Genomic DNA, 22,287 nt, shown 5'->3' with positions numbered 1-22,287 from the left:
GCCATCACAGGGATTGAAAAGGCTGTCTGAACTCCATAGGGCCCTGACTTTATCTGGGGAAGAGCATTCTTGATATCAGTATTACAGCCTGGACCCGGCACATATCAGTCAGACTCACAGATATGATGACTCACAGGAGGTGGGGGGGCTTGGTGACTTTGGTTTGAGGGTTGTTTCCAACGTGATGGACGTGGTGGAATGGGAGGGGCTGGATGAGGTGGGATGTTAGGGGGGAAGAATATGGGATTTTGGCGTGGAGTCAATTGTATTCCAATATTGAGAAGGCTCTTCATCCTGTCAGGGAAATCCAGAAGTGAGGAGTCCAGAGCTGGGGGCTGGGTGGGGTCCGGGGGGGCGAAGGCTGGGGGTTTCCCACTGGGGCTGGGGGAGACTCCGCCTGTTGGGCTGTTGGGGCTGGTGAAGGTTTTGATTAATTGGTTTTGATTGCATTTCTAGTGTTAAAAAGTTGTGTTTTTCCAAATCTTGTACCTAATTAAAATGTTTTAGTATTCCTTATGGTAGTAATTTCTACCTTACATTTAGGATCCCATTAATTATGTTTATATTCTAATAATGTAGATATTTCACATCCAGAAGAAACTAAAGTATCAGCATGTGTTCATTTTACTCTTTAACTCTGTTTTCTGACAGTTTTACCAACCTGAGCAGCTGAAACACATCATTAAATATTGAAAACTATCTTTACCAGCTCCAGCAACCAAACGCTGATTTGGAAAATAACTGGGTCGAACTGTTTGGACTTTAAAAATAAAGTTAAAATGACTGAAGGTAAGTTTATAAAGTTTACGACATTCCCAACTAATAAATACCAAACAGTTCAACTTATTTATCCCTGTTTTAATAAAACAACAACTGCATTATCTTCTATGTTACTAATAATTAAAAAGAAAATCATTAATGTTGTTATAAAGGCAGGAAACAAAATAAATCTGAGTCTGGTCAATATTTTCCTGCTGTTCGCTGATTTAAAACATCCAAACTTTGGTGACATCTGGTGGAAACAACTAACATAACAACACTGTAGAACTTTAGTTTTACCACCTTTCATATTACAGCAGATGTTTAGCTCTCAGGTGAGAGAATGAACACATCCTGTTGACCTAATTCATCTCCAAACTACGCCGAGGAACACAGAGTTATGTCACATCTACAGTAAATGTTCAGCCTGCCTCCTTGTTCAACTCCTTAAAGAAGACAAAACTGAGACTTTAAAGAGTTTGAAAATGTTCTCAGATTCATTGTTTGTCTTTGGTTTTGATTAATTGGTTTTGATTGCATTTCTAGTGTTAAAAAGTTGTGTTTTTCCAAATTTTGTACCTAATTAAAAGGTTTTAATGCTCCTTATGGTAATAATTTCCCCCTTACATTTAGGATCCCATTAATTGTGTTTATATTCTAATAATGTAGATATTTCACATCCAGAAGAAACTAAAGTAACAGCAGGTGTTCATTTTAGTATTTAACTCTGTTTTCTTTGACAGTTTTACCAACCTGAGCAGCTGAAACACTTCATTAAATATTGAAAACTATCTTTACCAGCTCCAGCAACCAAACGCTGATTTGGAAAATAACTGGGTTCTTTAATTAAAGTGCTTTGAGATGTCTTTTGTTGGGAATTGGTGCTATGAAAATCCAATTATTTGAGCTGATCATCAACACAAAGATATGGCACCTGCATGAGGCCAAACCATAAATAAAAATACACAAATAAACACACAGTAACTATTAAAGAGTATACTCTGATGGAAGAAAAAGTCTAAAAGGCTTATGTTTTGTGAATTATTTTGAATTTTTAAGCACTTGTCGTAAATATCAACACACTGACCTCACTTTCAAATAAAAATATCCAATTTTATATGTAAATGTTGATTAAATGTCTCTTTCTCCAAACATAGAGACTGTGCACCAAGACTCCATTTAAAAAATGACCGTTTTAAAGCATTTTCTGGTCTCCTGGTTATTTTTACAGAGTTGTGAAAAGAACCCGGTAATTCATAATAATCTCTAATGTCTTCTAAAATGTTCGGCATTGATGAAATCTTGTTATCCAATAACAGATTTTAGATTTTAAAGGAATATTAAGAAGTTTTCAATCAACGGTTGGTTTAAAAGTAGATTTGTTTCCTGATTTACTTGAATTTTTCACGGAGCTTTTCAACATCAGTCTGTCCATATTCGCTGTCACTCTTACTGTATTTAGAGGATGAATCTTAAATGATCTAAAACAATATTTTTCTGTTTAACACTTCTAACGATTTCTCTGAGCGACGAGAAGGCAGGAGAAACTTCTCGCAGATGACGTCATGATGCAGAGCGCCGCGCCGAGCTGTGATTGGACAAGAGAGTCAACGGAAAGCTCGAGAAACAACGAGAAGGGAGCGAAGAAGAATAAAAACGGTGCTGGAGGTGAACACCGGCAGTTCAGACAAGAAGAGATCCGAGAAGAGACACAGAAGACCGGAGCTGAAGACGAGCTGCGCCGCGGAGAGGAACTGATTTTAATTCAAATCCATCTTCATTTTTAACTTCCAGCCAGAGTAAGTGCTCATCTAAAGTTTTCCCTATTTTAAAGGTCTACTTATGTATATTTTTCTGTTTGTTAACTCCAAAATAAATAATTTATGACTACTTAGTTATTTTATTTAAAAATAAAATGTTTGTATAATCATACTTGTTTTGTACAGTAAGAATACAAGAAGCTCTGACTTATCACAGAACTGTTCAAATCTGTCAGTAACCTGCTTTTCTGACTAATTTTGCGGTTCTGTAACATTAAAGTGAACAGAAGCTTATTGTGTATATCTAAACCAGTGATACTCACTAATTTATTTCACCAGAGCCACATTGGCAGCAAAATCAAGGGAAGAGCCACTTTTACCACAACATACTAAAGTCCCCTTTTGCAAATATGCATTTCTACATATAAAACATCCCACAAAAAAAGAAACAACACAGCCAATACATTTTCAATTCAGACCACATTTACCTTAATACTGGGATGAGTGGAAGCTGGCGTGCATGTGCTCGACTTTCTTCATGTTGTATTTGTAGTTTGTTGTTGTAATCATAGTGAGACATTCAAGATGAGCATGGTTTTTGTGCTGATTTTTGCCCTTTTATAATTAAAAACCGATCCATTGTGCCTGCATCTCGCGCTAAAGGAGCTAGCTGCTCTGTGGTCAAGTCTGAGGTGGTTTAAGCGGGCTGCGTTGCCAGGTTTAACAGTTCCCTCTTTAGGAAACACCATTAAGCCTTAATTAATAATTAATAAAAATACTTAATACTGTGCAGTATTCTCTGTATGTTATTTGAAAAAAAATATTGTTATTTTTACCAGATTGTTATAAGCTACTATGCGAGTGCGAACCACCAATTAAAGCTTGAGGAGCCGCGCAATGAGTATCTCTAATCTAAATAATTGTGTCTTGTTGAAGATTTAACAGTTAAATGGTTTTGTTTTTGTTCTGTGTTGATATATTTAATTCATGTGATTTGAAGTAAAAAGACTTAGTGATGCATTCACTCTGTATGACCTCAGTCCTCTGATGCTGGGACTCAGTTTCTTTTGATAGAAAACAGCTGAAGCTCCAACAGCTGCTGCAGATGTTCACTTACTTTTCTCACGCTCCTGCTCATTTGTGTCTCTGCACCTTTAGGACACAAAGCCAACACAGCCAAGATGTCTGCAGCCAAAGGCGTAGCGATCGGCATCGACCTGGGCACCACCTACTCCTGTGTGGGGGTTTTCCAGCACGGAAAAGTAGAGATCATCGCCAACGACCAGGGCAACAGGACCACCCCCAGCTATGTGGCCTTCACCGACACCGAGAGGCTGATCGGGGACGCAGCCAAGAACCAGGTGGCCATGAACCCCAGCAACACTGTGTTTGATGCCAAGAGACTGATCGGGAGAAAGTGTGACGATCCGGTGGTGCAGGCGGACATGAAGCACTGGCCCTTCAAGGTGGTTTCAGAGGGAGGGAGGCCCAAAATACAAGTAGAGTACAAAGGGGAGGACAAAGCCTTCTACCCCGAGGAGGTTTCCTCCATGGTCCTGGTGAAGATGAAGGAGATCGCCGAGGCCTACCTGGGCCAAAAAGTGTCCAACGCCGTCATCACGGTCCCGGCGTACTTCAACGACTCCCAGCGACAGGCCACCAAAGACGCGGGCGTCATCGCGGGACTCAACGTCCTGAGGATCATCAACGAGCCGACGGCGGCCGCCATCGCGTACGGTCTGGACAAAGGCAAGTCCGGGGAACGGAACATCCTGATCTTTGACCTGGGCGGGGGCACCTTCGACGTGTCCGTCCTGACCATCGAAGACGGCATCTTTGAGGTGAAGGCCACGGCCGGAGACACTCACCTGGGCGGAGAGGACTTTGACAACCGCATGGTCGACCACTTTGTGGAGGAGTTCAAGAGGAAGCACAAGAAGGACATCAGCCAGAACAAGAGAGCCCTCAGGAGGCTGCGCACAGCCTGTGAGAGGGCCAAGAGGACCCTGTCCTCCAGCTCCCAGGCCAGCATCGAGATCGACTCTCTGTTTGAGGGCATCGACTTCTACACCTCCATCACCAGGGCTCGCTTTGAGGAGCTGTGCTCCGACCTGTTCAGGGGAACCTTGGAGCCGGTGGAGAAAGCCCTGAGGGACGCCAGAATGGACAAGGGCCAGATCCACGACGTGGTCCTGGTGGGAGGCTCCACCAGAATCCCCAAAATCCAGAAACTCCTGCAGGACTTCTTCAACGGCCGGGACCTGAACAAGAGCATCAACCCGGACGAGGCGGTGGCCTACGGCGCCGCCGTCCAGGCCGCCATCCTCTCGGGCGACACCTCGGGCAACGTTCAGGACCTGCTGCTGCTGGACGTGGCGCCTCTGTCCCTGGGTATCGAGACGGCCGGAGGGGTGATGACGTCCCTGATCAAACGCAACACCACCATCCCCACCAAACAAACCCAGGTGTTCAGCACCTACTCTGACAACCAGCCCGGGGTCCTGATCCAGGTCTACGAAGGGGAGAGGGCCATGACCAAGGACAACAACCTGCTGGGCAAGTTTGAGCTGACGGGACTCCCACCCGCTCCCAGGGGGGTCCCGCAGATCGAGGTCACCTTCGACATCGACGCCAACGGGATCTTGAACGTGTCGGCGGTGGACAAAAGCACCGGCAAAGAGAACAAGATCACCATCACCAACGATAAGGGCCGACTGAGCAAAGAGGAGATCGAGAGGATGGTGCAGGACGCTGACAAATACAAAGCCGAGGACGACCTGCAGAGGGACAAAATGGCCGCCAGGAACTCCCTGGAGTCCTTCGCCTTCAGCGTGAAGAGCACCGTGCAGGACGAGAGCTTGAAGGGCAAAATCAGCGAGGAGGACAAGAAGAAGGTGGCCGAGAAGTGTGAGGAGACCATCGCCTGGCTGGAGAACAACCAGCTGGCTGAGAAAGACGAGTACCAAGACAAGCAGAAAGAGCTGGAGAAGGTGTGCCAGCCCGTCATCAGCAAGCTGTACCAGGGAGGGATGCCCCAGGGAGGGATGCCCCAGGGAGGGATGCCCCAGGGAGGGATGCCCCAGGGAGGGATGCCCGCTGGGTGCAGAGAGCAGGCGAGGGCCGACAGCCAGGGGCCGACTATTGAGGAGGTGGACTAAGGTGGCCCTTAATGTGGACTCTGATCTCTGCTCAACTCTGAGCTCCTGCCTCGTGTGCCACAGACACTTTAAGAACTGTAAATATTTTTAATATCTTCTGGAGTTTGAACAGAAACTCTAAATTTATATTTAATGTCAGTATGTTTGGTTCATGTGGAATAAGAATGACGAATGTTTGGATGAGTGTTTTCATCCCTGTTGTGCTGGGCATTGCAATAAAGATGAAAATGAATTGAATAACTAAAGTTGTTCTTGTGAAAAATATTTAATTTTCAAATATCAGATGATTAAAGGGACAGTTCGCCTCTTCTGACATGAAGCTGTGTAACATCCCATATCAGCAGCATCATTTCTGAACATCTTCTTACCCCCTGCTGCGTCCTGTGAGCAGAGTTCCAGCCTCGTTTTGGTGTTGATGAAGGTAGTCCGGCTAGTTGGCTGGGGTTTAAAAAACAAAGCGTTTTGCTTCTCAGAACAATATGCGTTCAAAAGAGTAGATGTCGAAGACAGGATGTCGATGGTTTAAGATGCTGGACTGTTTCTTCTATGGTTTTTTTGGTCAACTGTATTGAATTCTGACATCATAGTTGATTGATTCCTAGGTGGTTTTAAGGATTGCGTCATTTTATTATGTTGATATTTAGCCTTATAGATTTGATGTTTTCATTGAAAAAAGAAACAAATTCATTGCATTCCTCTGTGGAACAGAGTTCTGAAACTATCATTTTTGGGGGGGTTGTCAGCTTATTAACCATAGCAAACAGAGCACGAGTGTTGTTGATGATCTTATTAATCATTTCAGATAAGTGTTGCTGTCTAGCGCGGAGTAACCCGTGGTTAAAATTACAAAGACTTTGTTTGTAGAGGTCATGGTGAATTTGAAGTTTAGTTTTTCTCCATTTACGCTCTGCTTTCCTGCATTCTGTTTTCAAGGCCTTTACCATAATAGTGTTCCTCCATGGTGTTCGCTTTCTGCTCAAGATCATCTTATTTTTAACAGGTGCAACAGTATCCATGACATTTGAGATTTTCAAGTTAAAGTAATCTAAGAGTTCATCAACTGTCTCTGCACTCGCAGTTGATGACATAGCTATAACTTCCATAAACTTAGCACTGGTATTCTCATTTATGTACCTTTTTCTAACAGACACACGGGTTAACTGAATGTTTGGAGTTAACTGTAAGTCAGAGAACACACAGAAATGATCAGAGAGCGCCAAGTCCTTGATATCAACAGAAGAAATGTCAACACCTTTACAGATAACCAGATCCAGTGTGTGGCCTCGAGTATGTGTGGGTCCATTCACATGTTGAAGGAGGCCAAAAGTGTCAAGTAGAGAGTAGAGTTCTTTGGCATTAGTGTCCATGTTATTGTCCATGTGAATGTTAAAATCCCCAGTTATGATAAAAAAAGTTATAGTCAGTGCAGATAACTGACAGCAGTTCAGCAAACTCATCAAAGAAAGTTCCTGGGTATCTCGGTGGTCTATAAATGATTAGGAAGATTACTTTTGGATCTCCCTTTACTAAAAAACAGAGATATTCAAATGAGCTAAAATCACCAAGTAAAATTTCTTTGCACTGAAAGACTGATTTAAAAATGGCGGCAACTCCCCCGCCCTTCTTACCACTTCCACACTTATTGATAAAACTGAAATTTGTTGGTGCGGCCTCATTGAGAATGGTATCACAGCTACATTCAGTCAGCCATGTTTCACTAAGAAATAAAAAGTCTAGATTATAGGTCATGATCATGTCATTTACTAAGAGGGATTTGTTGGCTAGTGATCTGATATTGAGTAGGGCTAATCTCGTGGAGACAACAGGTGATACTGGTGTGTTTCGGGGTTGACACACTATATTCAATAGATTGGTAGATTTAACTGAACCTTTTTTATTTCTCACCAGTTTGACCACTTTTCTGTTTCCTGTCATCACAGGGATTGAAAAGGCTGTCTGAACTCCATAGGGCCCTGACTTTATCTGGGGAAGAGCATTCTTGATATCAGTATTACAGCCTGGACCCGGCACATATCCGTCAGACTCACAGATATGATGATTCACAGGAGGTGGGGGGGCTTGGTGACTTTTGTTTGAGGGTTGTTTCCAACGTGAGGGACGTGGTGGAATGGGAGGGGCTGGATGAGGTGGGATGTTAGGGGGGAAGAATATGGGATTTTGGCGTGGAGTCAATTGGATTCCAATATTGAGAAGGCTCTTCATCCTGTCAGGGAAATCCAGAAGTGAGGAGTCCAGAGCTGGGGGCTGGGTGGGGTCCGGGGGGGCGAAGTCTGGGGGTTTCCCACTGGGGCTGGGGGAGACTCCACTTGTTGGGCTGTTGGGGCTGGTGAAGGTTTTGATTAATTGGTTTTGATTGCATTTCTAGTGTTAAAAAGTTGTGTTTTTCCAAATCTTGTACCTAATTAAAATGTTTTAATGCTCCTTATGGTCATAATTTCCACCTTACATTTAGGATCCCATTAATTATGTTTATATTCTAATAATGTAGATATTTCACATCCAGAAGAAACTAAAGTATCAGCATGTGCTCATTTTACTCTTTAACTCTGTTTTCTTTGACAGTTTTACCAACCTGAGCAGCTGAAACACATCATTAAATATTGAAAACTATCTTTACCAGCTCCAGCAACCAAACGCTGATTTGGAAAATAACTGGGTCGAACTGTTTGGACTTTAAAAATAAAGTTAAAATGACTGAAGGTAAGTTTATAAAGTTTACGACATTTCAAACTAATAAATACCAAACAGTTCAACTTATTTATTCCTGTTTTAATAAAACAACAACTGCATTATCTTCTATGTTACTAATAATTAAAAAGAAAATCATTAATGTTGTTATAAAGGCAGGAAACAAAATAAATCTGAGTCTGGTCAATATTTTCCTGCTGTTCGCTGATTTAAAACATCCAAACTTTGGTGACATCTGGTGGAAACAACTAACATAACAACACTGTAGAACTTTAGTTTTACCACCTTTCATATTACAGCAGATGTTTAGCTCTCAGGTGAGAGAATGAACACATCCTGTTGACCTAATTCATCTCCAAACTACGCCGAGGAACACAGAGTTATGTCACATCTACAGTAAATGTTCAGCCTGCCTCCTTGTTCAACTCCTTAAAGAAGACAAAACTGAGACTTTAAAGAGTTTGAAAATGTTCTCAGATTCATTGTTTGTCTTTGGTTTTGATTAATTGGTTTTGATTGCATTTCTAGTGTTAAAAAGTTGTGTTTTTCCAAATCTTGTACCTAATTAAAAGGTTTTAATGCTCCTTATGGTAATAATTTCCCCCTTACATTTAGGATCCCATTAATTGTGTTTATATTCTAATAATGTAGATATTTCACATCCAGAAGAAACTAAAGTAACAGCATGTGTTCATTTTACTATTTAACTCTGTTTTCTTTGACAGTTTTACCAACCTGAGCAGCTGAAACACTTCATTAAATATTGAAAACTATCTTTACCAGCTCCAGCAACCAAACGCTGATTTGAAAAATAACTGGGTCGAACTGTTTGGACTTCAAAAATAAATTAAACAAGTTTAATTAAAGTGCTTTGAGATGTCTTTTGTTGGGAATTGGTGCTATGAAAATGAAATTATTTGAGCTGATCATCAACACAAAGATATGGCACCTGCACGAGGCCATAAATAAAAATACACAAATAAACTATTAAAGAGTAGACTCTGATGGAAGAAAAAGTCTAAAAGGCTTATGTTTTGTGAATTATTTTGAATTTTTAAGCACTTGTCGTAAATATCAACACACTGACCTCCCTTTCAAATAAAAATATCCCATTTTATATGTAAATGTTGATTAAATGTCTCTTTTTCCAAACATAGACACTGTGCACCAAGACTCCATTTAAAAAACGACCGTTTTAAAGCATTTTCTGGTCTCCTGGTTATTTTTACAGAGTTGTGAAAAGAACCCGCTAATTCATAATAATCTCTAATGTCTTCTAAAATGTTCGGCATGGATTAAATCTTGTTATCCAATAACAGATTTTAGATTTTAAAGGAATATTAAGAAGTTTTCAATTAACGTTTGGTTTTAAAGTAGATTTGTGTCCTGATTTACTTGAATTTTTCACGGAGCTTTTCAACATCAGTCTGTCCATATTCGTTGTCACTCTTACTGTATTTAGAGGATGAATCTTAAATGATCTATAACAATATTTTTCTGTTTAACACTTCTAACGATTTCTCTGAGCGACGAGAAGGCAGGAGAAACTTCTCGCAGATGACGTCATGACGCAGAGCGCCGCGCCGAGCTGTGATTGGACAAGAGAGTCAATGGAAACCTCGAGAAACAACGAGAAGGGAGCGAAGAAGAATAAAAACAGTGCTGGAGGTTAACACCGGCAGTTCAGACAAGAAGAGATCCGAGAAGAGACACAGAAGACCGGAGCTGAAGACGAGCTGCGCCGCGGAGAGGAACTGATTTTAATTCAAATCCATCTTCATTTTTAACTTCCAGCCAGAGTAAGTGCTCATCTAAAGTTTTCCTTATTTTAAAGGTCTACTTATGTATATTTTTCTGTTTGTTAACTCCAAAAGAAATAATTTACGACTACTTAGTTACTTTATTTAAAAAAAAAAAATGTTTGTATAATCATACTTGTTTTGTACAGTAAGAATATAAGAAGCTCTGACTTATCACAGAACTGTTCAAATCTGTCAGTAACCTGCTTTTCTGACTAATTTTGCGGTTCTGTAACATTAAAGTGAACAGAAGCGTATTGTGTATATCTAAATAATTGTGTCTTGTTGAAGATTTAACAGTTTAATGGTTTTGTTTTTGTTCTGTGTTGATATATTTAATTCATGTGATTTGAAGTAAAAAGACTTAGTGATGCATTCACTCTGTATGACCTCAGTCCTCTGATGCTGGGACTCAGTTTCTTTTGATAGAAAACAGCTGAAGCTCCAACAGCTGCTGCAGATGTTCACTTACTTGTCTCACGCTCCACCTCATTTGTGTCTCTGCACCTTTAGGACACAAAGCCAACACAGCCAAGATGTCTGCAGCCAAAGGCGTAGCGATCGGCATCGACCTGGGCACCACCTACTCCTGTGTGGGGGTTTTCCAGCACGGAAAAGTAGAGATCATCGCCAACGACCAGGGCAACAGGACCACCCCCAGCTATGTGGCCTTCACCGACACCGAGAGGCTGATCGGGGACGCAGCCAAGAACCAGGTGGCCATGAACCCCAGCAACACTGTGTTTGATGCCAAGAGACTGATCGGGAGAAAGTGTGACGATCCGGTGGTGCAGGCGGACATGAAGCACTGGCCCTTCAAGGTGGTTTCAGAGGGAGGGAGGCCCAAAATACAAGTAGAGTACAAAGGGGAGGACAAAGCCTTCTACCCCGAGGAGGTTTCCTCCATGGTCCTGGTGAAGATGAAGGAGATCGCCGAGGCCTACCTGGGCCAAAAAGTGTCCAGCGCCGTCATCACGGTCCCGGCGTACTTCAACGACTCCCAGCGACAGGCCACCAAAGACGCAGGCGTCATCGCGGGACTCAACGTCCTGCGGATCATCAACGAGCCGACGGCGGCCGCCATCGCGTACGGTCTGGACAAAGGCAAGTCCGGGGAACGGAACATCCTGATCTTTGACCTGGGCGGGGGCACCTTCGACGTGTCCGTCCTGACCATCGAAGACGGCATCTTTGAGGTGAAGGCCACGGCCGGAGACACTCACCTGGGCGGAGAGGACTTTGACAACCGCATGGTCGACCACTTTGTGGAGGAGTTCAAGAGGAAGCACAAGAAGGACATCGGCCAGAACAAGAGAGCCCTGAGGAGGCTGCGCACAGCCTGTGAGAGGGCCAAGAGGACCCTGTCCTCCAGCTCCCAGGCCAGCATCGAGATCGACTCTCTGTTTGAGGGCATCGACTTCTACACCTCCATCACCAGGGCTCGCTTTGAGGAGCTGTGCTCCGACCTGTTCAGGGGAACCTTGGAGCCGGTGGAGAAAGCCTTGAGGGACGCCAAAATGGACAAGGGCCAGATCCACGACGTGGTCCTGGTGGGAGGCTCCACCAGAATCCCCAAAATCCAGAAACTCCTGCAGGACTTCTTCAACGGCCGGGAGCTGAACAAGAGCATCAACCCGGACGAGGCGGTGGCCTACGGCGCCGCCGTCCAGGCCGCCATCCTCTCGGGCGACACCTCGGGCAACGTTCAGGACCTGCTGCTGCTGGACGTGGCGCCTCTGTCCCTGGGTATCGAGACGGCCGGAGGGGTGATGACGTCCCTGATCAAACGCAACACCACCATCCCCACCAAACAAACCCAGGTGTTCAGCACCTACTCTGACAACCAGCCCGGGGTCCTGATCCAGGTCTACGAAGGGGAGAGGGCCATGACCAAGGACAACAACCTGCTGGGCAAGTTCGAGCTGACGGGACTCCCACCCGCTCCCAGGGGGGTCCCGCAGATCGAGGTCACCTTCGACATCGACGCCAACGGGATCTTGAACGTGTCGGCGGTGGACAAAAGCACCGGCAAAGAGAACAAGATCACCATCACCAACGATAAGGGCCGACTGAGCAAAGAGGAGATCGAGAGGATGGTGCAGGACGCTGACAAATACAAAGCCGAGGACGACCTGCAGAGGGACAAAATGGCCGCCAGGAACTCCCTGGAGTCCTTCGCCTTCTCCGTGAAGAGCACCGTGCAGGACGAGAGCTTGAAGGGCAAAATCAGCGAGGAGGATAAGAAGAAGGTGGCCGAGAAGTGTGAGGAGACCATCGCCTGGCTGGAGAACAACCAGCTGGCTGAGAAAGAAGAGTACCAAGACAAGCAGAAAGAGCTGGAGAAGGTGTGCCAGCCCGTCATCAGCAAGCTGTCCCAGGGAGGGATGCCCCAGGGAGGGATGCACCAGGGAGGGATGCCCGCTGGGTGCAGAGAGCAGGCGAGGGCCGACAGCCAGGGGCCGACTATTGAGGAGGTGGACTAAGGTGGCCCTTAATGTGGACTCTGATCTCTGCTCAACTCTGAGCTCTTGTCTCATGTCCCACAGACACTTTAAGAACTGAAAATATTTTTAATATCTTCTGAGTTTGAACAGAAACTATAAATTTATATTTAATGTCAGTATGTTTGGTTCATGTGGAATAAGAATGACGAATGTTTGAATGAGTGTTTTCATCCCTGTTGTGCTGGGCATTGCAATAAAGATGAAAATGAATTGAATAACTAAAGTTGTTCTTGTGAAAAATATTTAATTTTCAAATATCAGATGAGTTAAAGGGATAGTTTGTCTCTTTTGACATGAAGCTGTATAACATCCCATATCAGCAGCATCATTTCTGAACATGTTCTTACCCCCTGCTGCGTCCTGTGAGCAGAGTTCCAGCCTCGTTTTGGTGTTGATGAAGGTAGTCCGGCTAGTTGGCTGGGGTTTAAAAAATAAAGCGTTTTGCTTCTCAAAACAATATGCGTTCAACAGAGTAATACATTTGCATCACAAAATCGTTCTACAGGAAAAAGTCAGACCTCACAAATCGCTTGGCCCTATTTTCTCTCCCTTCGTATCACTGCCTGCTGTGCAGTACGATCAGCAAACACTGTAACAGGCGCGGCTGTCGGCAGGCATCAGCAGGCAAAAGAGGCGAACTATCCCTTTAAAAGCAACAGTTCCGCTTCGGTTCTCATTTGGAGGGAGAAGGACATTTTAATTGTGCTGAAGAAGCCACAGCTGAATATTTCTGCGTTCGAATGCAGTTTTTTATTCATATTTATATCTGAAATTTGGTCACTTGCTGTTCAGTCTTTGTTGGACCTTCTTATAAAGAGTTGGTAAATAAATCTCAATGTGTTTTTCTATTTTTAGTTTGAACTCTGGTTTAAATCATTCATGTCGGCAGATTAATCACATTCAAACTTTCACTTTCCCCCCATAAGCTGAGATGAAATCACAGCATTTCCACCTTCTTGCTCCTTGTTGACGAACCACAAACGGGCAGCACAGTGTGCGTTAGCACCACTAGATGTCGCAGTTGAACTGTGTTACTTCAGCAGCCTGCATGACACGTTTCATCAGGAAACACGGGCTTTCAGAAGCTTCACATTTCAGAAATATCCTTGGCAGTGAGACCCTGTGAACCGGTCCAGCTGCTCTGCAGTCCTCTGAGGGATAACCACACTCGGCTCATGGATGGAGTCCACACTGAATATCCAGTCATTAACAGCTTCTTCCCTTTTATTTACCATTTTGGTCATTTAAAGTGTCATGTTGTAAAAGCTCCTCCTTTAAAGTATGTTAACCTGTGAATTGACTTTTAGAGCATGAAAAGTAGTGCAAAGGCAGGGATGGGCGTATCCGGGTCCTTTACTTAAAGAACATAGAATAGTTCCCTCCAGATGTAAACGATGCCTCAATGATAAACGTGTACAGAGTGTATTTATGTTTTCTGTCACATGCTCTGATGTTTGATTTAATAATCATCTTATAGACCAAACTCAGTTTTAACAGATTTAATGTACTTTTTAATTGAATAATTCCCACTTTTGTAGTAATACCATCTCCTGTGAATATCTGTTATTAAAAAAAAAGATTAAATGGTTAGTTTCCAATCAACCTGTTTCTGCAATGCTGCCAGCGTCTTCTTAGCAGACGTCTTATTTCCAACAGACACATGTAATCTGGGTATGTGCAGCCCAAAGTTTATGAGCTATGTCTTCCATGGGTGATCCAAAGAAATGCAGATTTGTGCCATGTCTGTTAGAATTGTGGATGAATTGAAGCAGCTACGGTCTTTCAGGGTCAAATCTGAGCATAAAAGATATGCAAGGCAAGGCATCTTTATTTATATAGCATATCTCATACCTTCAGGCAACTCAATGTGCTTTACATAAAGACAAGGCATTTAAAAGAACAGCATAAAGCAGCATAAAAACAAGCAATTTAAAGAGAATAAAAAAATTAAAACACAGTTAAAAGCAATCAAAGAAGAAGGGAAAAGAAAAATATAAACTCAACCATAAGCACACGGAAAGAGAAATGCTTTTAACCTGGATTTAAAAGTGCTTACAGTTGGGGCTGATTTCAGTTCTGCTGGTAGTTTGTTCCAGTTGTGTGCAGCATAACAGCTAAAAGCTGCTTCACCGGGTCCAGTTTGAACTCTGGGCTCCACTATCTGACCTGAGTCAGCAGATCTCAGAGCTCTGCTGGGTTTATACTCTGCTAGCATGTCATTCATGTATTCTGGACCTAAACCATTCCGTGATTAGTAGACGAGTAGCAGAACTTTAAAATCTATTCTGTATCTGACCGGGAGCCAATGTAAAGACCTGTGAACGGGGTGATGTGATGTGATCTCTTTGATCTGGTTAAAACTCGGGCTGCAGCGTTCTGAATGAGCTGCAGCTGTTTGAGACTCTTTTGGGGGAGTCCAGTCAGAAGACCGTTAGCATTAGCATGTAGCATGAATCAGTTTTTCCTGATCTGTTTGGGACATGAAACCCTTAATTCTGGATATGTTCTTAAGTTGATAAAAGGCTGATTTGGTGACTGATTTGATATGATTGTTGAAGGTCAGGTCTGAGTCTATCAGCACGCCGAGGTTCCGGACTTGGTCTTTAGTTTCTAGAGACAGTGACTCAAGATGTTTACTGACAGCAAACCTCTTTTCTTTGTTGCCAAACACAATGACCTCAGTTTCTTCTTGATTTAACTGAAGGAAATTTTGGTTCATCCACTTTTTGACTTGCTCTAAGCAGTCGCACAATGACTCTATAGGACTGCAGTCATCTGGAGACAGTGCCAGATATATCTGTGTGTCATCTGCATAGCTGTGGTAGTTGACTTTAGAGTTCTTCAGAATTTGACCCAGAGGCAGCATGTATAGAGTGAACAGAAGGGTCCAAGAACTGACCCCTGAGGAACTCCACATGTCATAGCCACTCGATCAGATTGATTACTTCCAATAGTCACAAAATAACTCCGCTCCTCCGAGTAGGACCTGAACCATTCTAGGACTGTCCCGCTGAGTCCTGCCCAGGTTTCCAACCTGTTCAGCAGTATAACAAACAAATTCATTACATTTTTCTGTGGAACAGAGTTCTGAAACTATCTGTTTTGGGGGAGTTGTCAGCTTATTAACCATAGCAAACAGAGCACGAGTGTTGTTGATGTTCTTATTAATCATTCCAGATAAGTGTTGCTGTCTAGCGCGGAGTAACCCGTGGTTAAAATTACAAAGACTTTGTTTGTAGAGGTCATGGTGAATTTGAAGTTTAGTTTTTCGCCATTCATCTGCTTTCCTGCATTCTGTTTTCAAGGCCTTTACCGTCATAGTGTTCCTCCATGGTGTTCGCTTTCTGCTCAAGATCATCTTATTTTTAACAGGTGCAACAGTATCCATGACATTTGAGATTTTCAAGTTAAAGTTATCTAAGAGTTCATCAACTGTCTCTGCACTCGCAGTTGATGACATAGCAATAACTTCCATAAACTTAGCACTGGTATTCTCATTTATGTACCTTTTTCTAACAGACACACGGGTTAACTGAATGTTTGGAGTTAACTGTAAGTCAGAGAACACACAGAAATGATCAGAGAGCGCCAAGTCCTTGATATCAACAGAAGAAATGTCAACACCTTTACAGATAACCAGATCCAGTGTGTGGCCTCGAGTATGTGTGGGTCCATTCACATGTTGAAGGAGGCCAAAAGTGTCAAGTAGAGAGCAGAGTTCTTTGGCATTAGTGTCCATGTTATTGTCCATGGGAATGTTAAAATCCCCTGTTATGATAAAAAAAGTTATAGTCAGTGCAGATAACTGACAGCAGTTCAGCAAACTCATCAAAGAAAGTTCCTGGGTATCTTGGTGGTCTATAAATGATTAGGAAGATAACTTTTGGATCCCCCTTTACTAAAAAACAGAGATATTCAAATGAGCTAAAATCACCAAGTAAAATTTCTTTGCACTGAAAGACTGATTTAAAAATGGCAGCAACTCCCCCGCCCTTCTTACCACTTCCACACTTATTGATAAAACTGAAATTTGTTGGTGCGGCCTCATTGAGAATGGTATCACAGCTACATTCAGTCAGCCATGTTTCACTAAGAAATAGAAAGTCTAGATTATAGGTCATGATCATGTCATTTACTACGAGGGATTTGTTGGCTAGTGATCTGATATTGAGTAGGGCTAATCTCGTGGAGACAACAGGTGATACTGGTGCGTTTCGGGGTTGACACACTATATTCAATAGATTGGTAGATTTAACTGAACCTTTTTTATTTCTCACCAGTTTGACCACTTTTCTGTTAGCTGTCATCACAGGGATTGAAAAGGCTGTCTGAACTCCATAGGGCCCTGACTTTATCTGGGGAAGAGCATTCTTGATATCAGTATTACAGCCTGGACCCGGCACATATCAGTCAGACTCACAGATATGATGATTCACAGGAGGTGGGGAGGCTTGGTGACTTTTGTTTGAGGGTTGTTTCCAACGTGATGGACGTGGTGGAATGGGAGGGGCTGGATGAGGTGGGATGTTAGGGGGGAAGAATATGGGATTTTGGCGTGGAGTCAATTGTATTCCAATATTGAGAAGGCTCTTCATCCTGTCAGGGAAATCCAGAAGTGAGGAGTCCAGACTGAGTGGAGAGAGCAGGGGGCTGGGTGGGGTCCGGGGGGGCGAAGGCTGGGGGTTTCCCACTGGGGCTGGGGGAGACTCCGCCTGTTGGGCTGTTGGGGCTGGTGAAGGTTTTGATTAATTGGTTTTGATTGCATTTCTAGTGTTAAAAAGTTGTGTTTTTCCAAATCTTGTACCTAATTAAAATGTTTTAGTATTCCTTATGGTAATAATTTCCACCTTACATTTAGGATCCCATTAATTATGTTTATATTCTAATAATGTAGATATTTCACATCCAGAAGAAACTAAAGTATCAGCATGTGCTCATTTTACTCTTTAACTCTGTTTTCTGACAGTTTTACCAACCTGAGCAGCTGAAACACATCATTAAATATTGAAAACTATCTTTACCAGCTCCAGCAACCAAACGCTGATTTGGAAAATAACTGGGTCGAACTGTTTGGACTTTAAAAATAAAGTTAAAATGACTGAAGGTAAGTTTATAAAGTTTACGACATTTCAAACTAATAAATACCAAACAGTTCAACTTATTTATCCCTGTTTTAATAAAACAACAACTGCATTATCTTCTATGTTACTAATAATTAAAAAGAAAATCATTAATGTTTTTATAAAGGCAGGAAACAAAATAAATCTGAGTCTGGTCAATATTTTCCTGCTGTTCGCTGATTTAAAACATCCAAACTTTGGTGACATCTGGTGGAAACAACTAACATAACAACACTGTAGAACTTCAGTTTTACCACCTTTCATATTACAGCAGATGTTTAGCTCTCAGGTGAGAGAATGAACACATCCTGTTGACCTAATTCATCTCCAAACTACGCCGAGGAACACAGAGTTATGTCACATCTACAGTAAATGTTCAGCCTGCCTCCTTGTTCAACTCCTTAAAGAAGACAAAACTGAGACTTTAAAGAGTTTGAAAATGTTCTCAGATTCATTGTTTGTCTTTGGTTTTGATTAATTGGTTTTGATTGCATTTCTAGTGTTAAAAAGTTGTGTTTTTCCAAATCTTGTACTTAATTAAAAGGTTTTAATGCTCCTTATGGTAATAATTTCCACCTTACATTTAGGATCCCATTAATTGTGTTTATATTCTAATAATGTAGATATTTCACATCCAGAAGAAACATTTTACTCTTTAACTCTGTTTTCTTTGACAGTTTTACCAACCTGAGCAGCTGAAACACTTCATTAAATATTGAAAACTATCTTTACCAGCTCCAGCAACCAAACGCTGATTTGGAAAATAACTGGGTCGAACTGTTTGGACTTTAAAAATTAATTAAACAAGTTTAATTAAAGTGCTTTGAGATGTCTTTTGTTGGGAATTGGTGCTATGAAAATGAAATTATTTGAGCTGATCATCAACACAAAGATATGGCACCTGCACGAGGCCATAAATAAAAATACACAAATAAACTATTAAAGAGTAGACTCTGATGGAAGAAAAAGTCTAAAAGGCTTATGTTTTGTGAATTATTTTGAATTTTTAAGCACTTGTCGTAAATATCAACACACTGACCTCACTTTCAAATAAAAATATCCCATTTTATATGTAAATGTTGATTAAATGTCTCTTTCTCCAAACATAGAACCTGTGCACCAAGACTCCATTTAAAAAATGACCGTTTTAAAGCATTTTCTGGTCTCCTGGTTATTTTTACAGAGTTGTGAAAAGAACCCGCTAATTCATAATAATCTCTAATGTCTTCTAAAATGTTCGGCATGGATTAAATCTTGTTATCCAATAACAAATTTTAGATTTTAAAGAAATATTAAGAAGTTTTCAATAAACGTTTGGTTTTAAAGTAGATTTGTGTCCTGATTTACTTGAATTTTTCACGGAGCTTTTCAACATCAGTCTCTCCATATTCGTTGTCACTCTTACTGTATTTAGAGGATGAATCTTAAATGATCTATAACAATATTTTTCTGTTTAACACTTCTAACGATTTCTCTGAGCGACGAGAAGGCAGGAGAAACTTCTCGCAGATGACGTCATGACGCAGAGCGCCGCGCCGAGCTGTGATTGGACAAGAGAGTCAATGGAAACCTCGAGAAACAACGAGAAGGGAGCGAAGAAGAATAAAAACAGTGCTGGAGGTGAACACCGGCAGTTCAGACAAGAAGAGATCCGAGAAGAGACACAGAAGACCGGAGCTGAAGACGAGCTGCGCCGCGGAGAGGAACAGATTTTAATTCAAATCCATCTTCATTTTTAACTTCCAGCCAGAGTAAGTGCTCATCTAAAGTTTTCCTTATTTTAAAGGTGTACTTATGTATATTTTTCTGTTTGTTAACTCCAAAAGAAATAATTTACGACTACTTAGTTACTTTATTTAAAAAAAAAAATGTTTGTATAATCATACTTGTTTTGTACAGTAAGAATATAAGAAGCTCTGACTTATCACAGAACTGTTCAAATCTGTCAGTAACTTGCTTTTCTGACTAATTTTGCGGTTCTGTAACATTAAAGTGAACAGAAGCTTATTGTGTATATCTAAATAGTTGTGTCTTGTTGAAGATTTAACAGTTTAATGGTTTTGTTTTTGTTCTGTGTTGATATATTTAATTCATGTGATTTGAAGTAAAAAGACTTGATGATGCATTCACTCTGTATGACCTCAGTCCTCTGATGCTGGGACTCAGTTTCTTTTGATAGAAAACAGCTGAAGCTCCAACAGCTGCTGCAGATGTTCACTTACTTTTCTCACGCTCCTGCTCATTTGTGTCTCTGCACCTTTAGGACACAAAGCCAACACAGCCAAGATGTCTTCAGCCAAAGGCGTAGCGATCGGCATCGACCTGGGCACCACCTACTCCTGTGTGGGGGTTTTCCAGCACGGAAAAGTAGAGATCATCGCCAACGACCAGGGCAACAGGACCACCCCCAGCTATGTGGCCTTCACCGACACCGAGAGGCTGATCGGGGACGCAGCCAAGAACCAGGTGGCCATGAACCCCAGCAACACTGTGTTTGATGCCAAGAGACTGATCGGGAGAAAGTGTGACGATCCGGTGGTGCAGGCGGACATGAAGCACTGGCCCTTCAAGGTGGTTTCAGAGGGAGGGAGGCCCAAAATACAAGTAGAGTACAAAGGGGAGGACAAAGCCTTCTACCCCGAGGAGGTTTCCTCCATGGTCCTGGTGAAGATGAAGGAGATCGCCGAGGCCTACCTGGGCCAAAAAGTGTCCAACGCCGTCATCACGGTCCCGGCGTACTTCAACGACTCCCAGCGACAGGCCACCAAAGACGCGGGCGTCATCGCGGGACTCAACGTCCTGAGGATCATCAACGAGCCGACGGCGGCCGCCATCGCGTACGGTCTGGACAAAGGCAAGTCCGGGGAACGGAACATCCTGATCTTTGACCTGGGCGGGGGCACCTTCGACGTGTCCGTCCTGACCATCGAAGACGGCATCTTTGAGGTGAAGGCCACGGCCGGAGACACTCACCTGGGCGGAGAGGACTTTGACAACCGCATGGTCGACCACTTTGTGGAGGAGTTCAAGAGGAAGCACAAGAAGGACATCGGCCAGAACAAGAGAGCCCTGAGGAGGCTGCGCACAGCCTGTGAGAGGGCCAAGAGGACCCTGTCCTCCAGCTCCCAGGCCAGCATCGAGATCGACTCTCTGTTTGAGGGCATCGACTTCTACACCTCCATCACCAGGGCTCGCTTTGAGGAGCTGTGCTCCGACCTGTTCAGGGGAACCTTGGAGCCGGTGGAGAAAGCCCTGAGGGACGCCAGAATGGACAAGGGCCAGATCCACGACGTGGTCCTGGTGGGAGGCTCCACCAGAATCCCCAAAATCCAGAAACTCCTGCAGGACTTCTTCAACGGCCGGGAGCTGAACAAGAGCATCAACCCGGACGAGGCGGTGGCCTACGGCGCCGCCGTCCAGGCCGCCATCCTCTCGGGCGACACCTCGGGCAACGTTCAGGACCTGCTGCTGCTGGACGTGGCGCCTCTGTCCCTGGGTATCGAGACGGCCGGAGGGGTGATGACGTCCCTGATCAAACGCAACACCACCATCCCCACCAAACAAACCCAGGTGTTCAGCACCTACTCTGACAACCAGCCCGGGGTCCTGATCCAGGTCTACGAAGGGGAGAGGGCCATGACCAAGGACAACAACCTGCTGGGCAAGTTCGAGCTGACGGGACTCCCACCCGCTCCCAGGGGGGTCCCGCAGATCGAGGTCACCTTCGACATCGACGCCAACGGGATCTTGAACGTGTCGGCGGTGGACAAAAGCACCGGCAAAGAGAACAAGATCACCATCACCAACGATAAGGGCCGGCTGAGCAAAGAGGAGATCGAGAGGATGGTGCAGGACGCTGACAAATACAAAGCTGAGGACGACCTGCAGAGGGACAAAATGGCTGCCAGGAACTCCCTGGAGTCATTCGCCTTCAGCTTGAAGAGCACCGTGCAGGACGAGAGCTTGAAGGGCAAAATCAGCGAGGAGGACAAGAAGAAGGTGGCCGAGAAGTGTGAGGAGACCATCGCCTGGCTGGAGAACAACCAGCTGGCTGAGAAAGACGAGTACCAAGACAAGCAGAAAGAGCTGGAGAAGGTGTGCCAGCCCATCATCAGCAAGCTGTACCAGGGAGGGATGCCCCAGGGAGGGATGCCCCAGGGAGGGATGCCCCAGGGAGGGATGCCCCAGGGAGGGATGCCCGCTGGGTGCAGAGAGCAGGCGAGGGCCGACAGCCAGGGGCCGACTATTGAGGAGGTGGACTAAGGTGGCCCTTAATGTGGACTCTGATCTCTGCTCAACTCTGAGCTCTTGTCTCATGTCCCACAGACACTTTAAGAACTGTAAATATTTTTAATATCTTCTGAGTTTGAACAGAAACTATAAATTCATATTTAATGTCAGTATGTTTGGTTCATGTGGAATGACGAATGTTTGAATGAGTGTTTTCATCCCTGCTGTGCTGGGCATTGCAATAAAGA

At 43.5% G+C, this 22,287-nt stretch overlaps 3 protein-coding genes across 3 annotated transcripts; all 3 read left to right on the top strand.

Annotated features, from left to right (window-relative positions):
* The first annotated feature begins 3,683 nt into the window (after nt 1–3,683).
* Nucleotides 3,684–5,910, top strand: LOC142371045 (heat shock 70 kDa protein 1-like). Its single transcript, XM_075453638.1, has one exon. It carries the CDS (start codon nt 3,701–3,703, stop codon nt 5,675–5,677), a length of 1,977 nt encoding a protein of 658 aa, XP_075309753.1. The 5' UTR covers nt 3,684–3,700; the 3' UTR covers nt 5,678–5,910.
* A 4,142-nt stretch (nt 5,911–10,052) lies between these two features.
* LOC142371046 (heat shock 70 kDa protein 1-like) lies at nt 10,053–12,919 on the top strand. The gene is made up of 2 exons (XM_075453639.1): nt 10,053–10,185; nt 10,699–12,919. The coding sequence occupies exon 2, from the start codon at nt 10,722–10,724 to the stop codon at nt 12,666–12,668; it is 1,947 nt and encodes a 648-aa protein (XP_075309754.1). The 5' UTR covers nt 10,053–10,185; nt 10,699–10,721; the 3' UTR covers nt 12,669–12,919.
* A 6,498-nt stretch (nt 12,920–19,417) lies between these two features.
* Nucleotides 19,418–22,275, top strand: LOC142371043 (heat shock 70 kDa protein 1-like). Its single transcript, XM_075453637.1, has 2 exons — nt 19,418–19,560; nt 20,073–22,275. Exon 2 carries the CDS (start codon nt 20,096–20,098, stop codon nt 22,070–22,072), a length of 1,977 nt encoding a protein of 658 aa, XP_075309752.1. The 5' UTR covers nt 19,418–19,560; nt 20,073–20,095; the 3' UTR covers nt 22,073–22,275.
* Nucleotides 22,276–22,287: the final 12 nt, after the last annotated feature.

The sequence above is a fragment of the Odontesthes bonariensis genome, chromosome 21 (assembly GCF_027942865.1).
Source record: "Odontesthes bonariensis isolate fOdoBon6 chromosome 21, fOdoBon6.hap1, whole genome shotgun sequence".
NCBI classification, from domain to species: Eukaryota; Metazoa; Chordata; class Actinopteri; order Atheriniformes; family Atherinopsidae; genus Odontesthes; species Odontesthes bonariensis.
The sequence above is the reverse complement of the archived record's forward strand: the minus strand, read 5'-3'. Positions and strand labels throughout refer to the sequence as shown.